This window comes from Mustela nigripes, chromosome 2 (assembly GCF_022355385.1).
Source record: "Mustela nigripes isolate SB6536 chromosome 2, MUSNIG.SB6536, whole genome shotgun sequence".
Lineage (NCBI taxonomy): Eukaryota > Metazoa > Chordata > Mammalia > Carnivora > Mustelidae > Mustela > Mustela nigripes.
The window spans coordinates 810,750-818,142 of NC_081558.1; the positions used below are offsets into that span (position 1 = coordinate 810,750).

At 65.2% G+C, this 7,393-nt stretch overlaps 1 protein-coding gene and 1 long non-coding RNA gene across 2 annotated transcripts; one reads left to right on the forward strand and one right to left on the reverse strand.

Moving 5' to 3' along the window:
• The first annotated feature begins 2,389 nt into the window (after window positions 1-2,389).
• RPS15 (ribosomal protein S15) lies at window positions 2,390-3,518 on the forward strand. Its single transcript, XM_059388493.1, has 4 exons — window positions 2,390-2,472; window positions 2,717-2,802; window positions 3,024-3,258; window positions 3,373-3,518. The coding sequence occupies exons 1-4, from the start codon at window positions 2,470-2,472 to the stop codon at window positions 3,484-3,486; spliced, it is 438 nt and encodes a 145-aa protein (XP_059244476.1). The 5' UTR covers window positions 2,390-2,469; the 3' UTR covers window positions 3,487-3,518.
• Window positions 3,423-7,393, reverse strand: LOC132010715 (uncharacterized). Its single transcript, XR_009402271.1, has 2 exons — window positions 7,207-7,393; window positions 3,423-4,070 (listed from the first exon to the last, which is right to left on the reverse strand). It is a non-coding gene; the product is annotated as an uncharacterized LOC132010715 (long non-coding RNA).

Here is a 7,393-nt window from a genome sequence, read left to right on the forward strand (position 1 = left end):
CTAACCCAGCCATGTTTGGGATGTTCTGTTCCCGTCCAATCTCCCGACTGCCCCTCTCCCCAGACAGAAGAGGCTGTGACTGTCAGCGACCAGGGAGGGGAGTCTGTGACAGTGGGCGGAACTCCGGAGTTTGGGGAGGCTGCTCTGGGAATCAGCCAGGGGCAAAATGGGTGAAGCTTCCCTTCCAGTGTGGGGGCCTGAGGGCCACTGCTACAGCCCGCCACCAGCTTAGGGTTGAAACCACTTACTGTTTCTCCGATGGTTTGGGGCTAGAATTCCTAAAAGGCCGGTGCTGGCGCGGCTGGTCCCCCGGGCCCCAGGGAGACCCGGCTCCTGCCTTTTCCTGGCCCGCGGCCCCCTCCAGCCTCCATGCCGGCAGCGCAGGGTCTGCCCATCTTCCGGACCCCCGCTCTCTGCCTCCCTCTTGTGAGGACCTGGGGAGGACGCCGGGCACCCCGGGAACCCAGGGTCACCCCCGACTCGCGGCCCTGACGAGGTCCCCTCTGCCGCGGGAGGGGACACGTCCCACATCCCAGTCTTTTTAGAGGCCATTATTATTCTAAAGACCACGGTCAATTAAAAAAAAAAATTTTTTTTTAAATCTTATTTATTTGCTAGAGAGAGACCGTGACCGAAATAGCAACAGAGCACAAGCAGGGGAAGAGGGAGAGGGAGAAGCAGGCTCCCTGCTTAGTAGGGAGCCCAACGTGGGGCTCGATCCCAAGGTCCTGGGATCATGACCTGAGCTGAAGGCAGATGCTGAAAGACTTGAGCCCCCCAGGCACCCCCCTTAGCTCTTTTTTCTTTTGTGAAATTAATCCTCTGCAAAGGGAAGTGTCCCTGGCAAAAGGGCGTCATGCAAACCGTGCAGGGATTTCCAGCTCCGGGAACACACCTTGCTCTGGTGAGCGTGGCACGCCCCCTCCTGTCCCAAAGGGCACACCCTCAGGTCCCCAAACCTGTGCATTTGGTAGTTGAAGGGGCTCTACCCACAGGGTTGTGGAAATGGCTGAGGAGGCCCAGCTTCCTTCCAGGCTTCCTGTTCCCGCCAGGCCAGCCAGCCAGCCGCCTCCCCACAAAGCCACCCGACTCAGCCAGACCCTACCCAGCAGTCTGGCTTGAGGCTAGGAAGGGTCCCAGGCTCCGTGGCTGATGATTGCACAGGGAAACAGGCCTCGGGGTCCGCTGGGCGGGGCTGAGGCACCCAGCGGGTCTCCCAGGGTCTCCGCTTGCTCTTCAGATGGGTCCCGCCCAGCCTGGTTCCTCTGCCATCCGAGTTGCTCCATCGGCGCCCTACGATCGAGCTTCCCACTGCCCTTCCTGTTTTCTGTCCGCCGTGTGTCCGCTTCCTGGTTCTGGATGCTTCTGTGCATGTTTTTGGATTAAATGAGCATTTCCTAGTGTACCATTGTGATTCTTTTAATGACTTTTTTACACATTTTTTGAGTTTTTCTTAGAGGTTGCTTTAGCGACAACCGTATCTTTGCTTGTGTGGTTGTTTATTCCGACAAAACATTAAGATTCGCCATCATAACCGTCTCTAAGCACACAGCTCAGCGGCATGAAGCACGCTCACACCCCCACCCTCCGACTCCAGAACCTTCCATCCCTCACACAGAGGGAGTCTCTGTCCCCATCCCCACCCCCTCCTCTCTGTCTGTGCAGAGGGGACTCCTCTGGGGCCCTCCTGGGAGTGGGGTCCTGCGGGTCGGGTCCTTCTGGGTCTGGCTGCTCTCACTGAGCCCCGTGTCCTTGGGGTCCCTCTGCGTGTGGCAGGGGTGAGGGTCCCTCCCTTCCTGAGGCTGAACCGTGTTCCCGAGTGGGGACGGACCGCGCCGTGTGTGTCCATCCATGGATGGACACTGGGGCCCTTCCCCTTCTGGCCGCGGTGCACAGTGCGTCCGTGGTCCTCTGGGTGATCGCTCTACCCTTGTCCCCGGCGTGCTGACCCTGTTAGACCTGCACAGAAAACTAGGCGGGCACAGCGGTTACGTGACTTCTTGGGCTGAAGGCTGGCTGGTCCCCATCAAGGGCGCCGTCTGGGGCACCCCGCAGAGCCCGCATCCCATTCCCCAGCCTCCCTGGGCTTTCCTCCTCGCCCCCGACTGACCGCCGCCCCACTGGAGTGCTAGCTCCCGCGCGGTGCTGGGGCTGAACCCCACACCTAAGCTGCAGCAGCGTTGCAGGAATATGAGGTTTGGGAAGGGGCAACGATGTGCCTCACGTGTCCCAAACACGGGGCGGCCGGCCCAGTCCTGGCCCCGGTGGTGAGAGCCCCAAAGAAGCCCGGCGGTCCCTTCGGTCAGCGCAGCCTGCGTTCGACCCTCCGGCCAGCAGAGGACGCACTCCTCTAATCAGAAAGCGGAAGTGCTCGCGCGCGGACGGCCGGGGGGGGGGCGGGGCGCGCGGGCGCCCTCGCGATAACTGCGCAGGCGTCGAGAGGGCGGTCCTTTCCGGAGAGCTGACAAGATGGTGAGTGCTTTGGGTCGGCGCGGCTGTTCCCGGCCCATCTGACGCCATCCGCGGCTTGGCCGCGCCGTGCCGGCTGGGGTTAGGCCGCTCGGCTGCGGCAGCCTCCGGGGCCGGCGGATCTGGGGGTGCGGGGTGGGCCCGGCGGGTGCCGGGATGGCGCGGGAAGGCCGGGCCGGGTGAGCCCCGCGGCGGCTGGGGGACCGGCCCTCGGGCCCAGCTCTGACCCGCGCCCCGGCCCGCGCAGGCGGAAGTGGAGCAGAAGAAGAAGCGCACGTTCCGCAAGTTCACTTACCGCGGCGTGGACCTGGACCAGCTGCTGGACATGTCCTAGTAAGGGGCGGCCCGGGGCGGGGGGTGGTCTGAGCGGGGCCGGGGCGGGCGGGCGCGGGGTCTGGGCGGGGGCGGGGTCCGGGGGCGGGCGCGGGGTCCGGGCCGGGGGTCTGGGCGGGGGACGGGGCCGGGGGGTGGTCTGAGCGGGGCCGGACGCGGGCGCGGGGTCTGGCCGGGGCCGGGTCCCTCCGCGCTGAGCCCGCGCCCGCGCCCGCCCGCAGCGAGCAGCTGATGCAGCTGTACAGCGCGCGGCAGCGGCGCCGGCTGAACCGCGGCCTGCGGAGGAAGCAGCACTCGCTGCTCAAGCGGCTGCGCAAGGCCAAGAAGGAGGCGCCGCCGATGGAGAAGCCGGAGGTGGTGAAGACGCACCTGCGGGACATGATCATCCTGCCCGAGATGGTGGGCAGCATGGTGGGCGTCTACAACGGCAAGACCTTCAACCAGGTGGAGATCAAGGTTCGTGCGGGCGGGGGCGGGCGGGGGGCGGGGTGCCGAGGACGGGCGGACAGGCGGGGCGCCGCGGATCCTGCGGCCGCGGCCGCTGACGCCCTGCCCCGCCCGCCCCCGCAGCCCGAGATGATCGGCCACTACCTGGGCGAGTTCTCCATCACCTACAAGCCGGTGAAGCACGGCCGGCCGGGCATCGGGGCCACGCACTCGTCGCGCTTCATCCCTCTCAAGTAGCCGCCGCACAATAAAGCCGCCGATCCACCTCCTCTGCCGTCCAGCGTCCGTCCTTCCCCCCCTCCCCTCGGCGTGCGGGACCCGCGGGCGCGCGGCCTGTGCCGGTGGCGGCCCCGGCTTGCTGCTGCGGGTGTGTGGCCGCGCCTGGCTCCGATCGCGGGCGCCCTGAGCCAACCCGGGGCCCGGCGCGGTCTCCGCCGGCCTGCGGACCCTCCAGCCCGGCTCCAGTCGGCGCAGCTGCCCTGCCGCGGTCTCCGTCCTGGGGGTGGGCTCCGCGGCCGGCGCTGCGCTCGCAGGAGGCTTCGCACACCTCGGGCCTCTCCCGTCCCTGCGGCTGCCCCCGCCTGCGCCGGGTCCCTGGCGCTGCTGCGTCTCTCCAGCCTCCTGGGTCTCCCGTGACGCCCCGTGGCTCGGCTCCCCCGGCACCGCCTTAGGGTGACGAAGGGTCTCAGCCCTGCTCCCTCACGTGTTCCTGCACCAGTTTGTCTCCTTCACGGCGGGAGAGACACGCACCCCCGTTGGCGGGTGCCTCGGGAGACCGGGTGTCACTGGGCAGCAGTTCCTGTGACTCGCGGACAGGGACCCTATATGGGGAGAGGCAAGGCGGTATCCTGGCTTTGGCCCCAGGAAGCGTCCTTGGGGACAGCAGGGATGGGTGCTTGCCGGGCCAGCAGCAGTGGTAGGGGTCCGTCTGCCGAGGGGAGGCTGGCGGGGCGCAGAGCCGGCCTCCAGAGCAAGGACGGGAAAGGAGCGGAGCCTCCTGTCCCCGTGAGACTGCGTCCGGTCGGGCTGCCGCGTCTCCGGAGGACAGCGTGACCGGCTCGTGCTGTTACCGCTCCCGCTGCGGTCGGCTGCGTTGTGAGGAAGCCGGGGCCGAAGTGTGCGACACTTGGAGGAGGTAGGGCAGGATGGCCCAGGGCCCTCCGGTTGGGCAGAGGAACCACAGTGTGGAAACCCGACGGCCTAGACGTAGGCCTGCAGCCCGTCCAGCACTTAACCTGGGACCCATGCTCTGACAGCCCGGGCAGAAATGGGGCCGTGAGTGGGAACAGGCAAGCTTGTGACACTTGGGCTCAACTTTCCTTTCTAAAGCCCCCAGAGGTGCCATGCAGCAGTGGTTGGTTCCACGGCCAGGGGGGAGGGAAGCCAGGGAGGGCCCTGCCGGCCGGTAGGAGGGGCCTGGAGCGCCCAGGTGAGGAGATGGGGGCCTTGGGGACAGTCCCTTGATCTTGGTTAGGGTTAGATTGCGGAGAGGCTGGCTGGAAACTGGGAGTCCATGCCGCGGATTCTGGCCGTGTGAGCAGGGACAAGCCCTGAAGCACGGGACGGCAGAGACCCGGTCTGAGCTGCCGGCTTCCGGGAGAGGTCCCCACCATCTGTACTCCCACCGCTGGGAACCGCAGAAGCCTTTGTGTGGCCTCAGACTCGTGCCACGCCAAGAGGAAGATGAGGGCTCACCGAGGGGATATACTAGTTCCAGGGGTAGAATTTCGTGACTTGCCATTATATGTGACCCCCAGTGTTCCTTCTGTCACATGCCCATCCCCCCCCCCCCCCCCCCAGGAACCCTGTTCCTAGAGCTAAGTGTTTCTGCTTCCCTGTTTTCATCTTATTTTTCCTTATTGGAATTTTTTTTTTTTTTAAACTTAGGGGTTTGGTTTTGTTTTTCTTTCAAGATTTTATTTGTTGGGGAGAGGCAGGCAGAGGGGGAAGCAGGCTCCCCGCTGAGCTGAGAGCCCGATGTGGGGCTCAATCCCAGCACCCCGAGATCATGACAGCCTAAGGCAGAGGCTTAACCTGCTGAGCCACCCAGGCGCCCCACCTTTTTGGAATTTTCATAATTAAACGAGCTTGAGTAGAAGCAGTGTTCTCAGGATAAGACTGGCGAGGGGGAGAAGGCTGCTCAGGGCGAAGGTGCGCCTTCGCTGGAAAGGGATTCTTGACTGAACATGAAAACGTACAAGTGGACAGTTCTTGGGCCGTCGAGTCTGTTGCAGGAGAAAAGGCGTGTGCAGGCTGATGCCCGAGGCCTCAGCTTGTGAGGCATGGGAATGGCTGTGAGCACTAGCCCGAGGTGTGCCCGCTCAGCTCGAGGGGGTGGGCAGGCCCGCCCTGAGACTACGGGGCCTGCTGCCTGTGCTTTCACAACCCTGGACCTTGTTTCTCAGTCTCGTGTGTTCTATAAAAATAAGGAGGACCCTCCCCATGACAGCAGCGTTGGTGTCACCTGTGCCCCCTTTAGGGCCTTTAACCTTCACTGGAAGCTTCCAGAATGGCCACCACAGGCCACCTGAGTGGGCTTAGGGTGAGGAGGTCAGTGGTCACATGGTTAATCTGCAGTTTGATTTTCTATCAGCTAATTAGGTATGACGGGGGACAGTGTGTGCTGGTGTTACAAGTGAAAGGAATTGTGTCCTACGGAGATGACCCGGCCAGCATATGGTACTTCGGACCAGGATGTACCTAACTAAGCTGCGGCTCTGGCGCGGGACCCTGTGGCATCAGGGTTTTCCCACTCCCTGGCCCCTCCGTTGGCCTGCAACCCCCTTCCTGCCGCTGGGCTCTTCTGAATCAGCCTCTGGTCCAGTTCCACCAGGCTGCCCCCCCACATCCGGACCTAGCGCTCGCTCCCTGCCCTCCATCTCCACCACCCCCTCCGGAGGCAGCTCCCACCCCGCGGCTCCACCTGGTCTCCCCTGTCCAGTTGGCCAGCTGCGTCAGAGCCTGTTCTAGATCTGGCCGCTTCTCCGCCGTTCCTCCACCGCTCATCAACCTAAATAAGCAGGTGTCCCCGCCCCCTTCCGCGGGCTGCGGGACGGCGCGGCCTGCATCCCCTGCCATCCCCGCTAGTTCTCACTGCCCAGCCTTTGCAGGGGCTGTGCCGTCTACGCGAGTACCCTGCCACGGGTTCACGGCACCGGCGTGCGGAGGCCCACGTAGTGCCCTCCTCTTGCTGCTTGTTCCTTGCTGTTCCAGGACTTAGCACGGTTCCTAGTGACAACCCCTCCTGGACTCCCCTCTACCTCCCACCTCGGAGTTCCGCACGGCGCCCTCCGCCCTGTTCTTCCCGCTGCCGCCAGGGGGGGCCGGCGAGCACACCGTCGGCCGCACCCCTCTCGGGCCCCCCACGCGGGAAGGGCCCCAGTCCTCCCACGTTCACGGGACCCTGCAGGACACCTACCCCCACACACTTCGTCCCCGTCTGCCTCCTCCCTCGGCGCTCGCTGCCCCTTGTGCCCAAGATGCTCTTCGTGGGGTCTGTTAGGTGCCCTTCCCGCGGCCTCCCACGCCCCCACCTCCCGGCTGTTTCCCGCGCTCACGGCGAGCCGACGGACTGTTCTTCCCCCTCCTCCCAGGGTGCCCATTTCCCACGAGCAGGGTCTTGACTGTTGGCTGTACATAGCAGGTGTTTGGTGGATGTTGGCTAAGTGACCGGATGTCTGTTTCCGTGTGGTGTCGGCCAGCAGGCCCCGTCCGTACGCAGCGCCCAGCCCGGAGTCCCGCAAACAGGATGCGCGCGGCGCACGTTTGCCGAGTGACGAATGGACTGAGCGCACAGCTCGAGCCCGGCTGCTGCGGGCCCCGTCCCAGCGGGCACCCGACGGCTACTGCCGGCAGCGCCGCCCTCCACCCTTCCGAAAGCGCCACTCTCCTTCGCACCGCTCGCGCTCCGGGATCCAGCCCGCTCTTCCTCCGACCTACCCCTCTCCGGGTTCCCACCTTCTGCTCCCGAGTCCTCAGTCCCGCGAGGCTCCCTCCCCCGGCTCCTGCGAAGTCCCGCGGACCCGCTCGTGGGTCGCCCCCCTCCCCAGGAGTCCCCGCCCCCAACCCCGCCGAGCGAGCGAGCACTCTTCGCGTCCCTCCGCGCAGGCGCAGGGAGTCTCGGCGAGGCCTCCCCCCCCCCCCA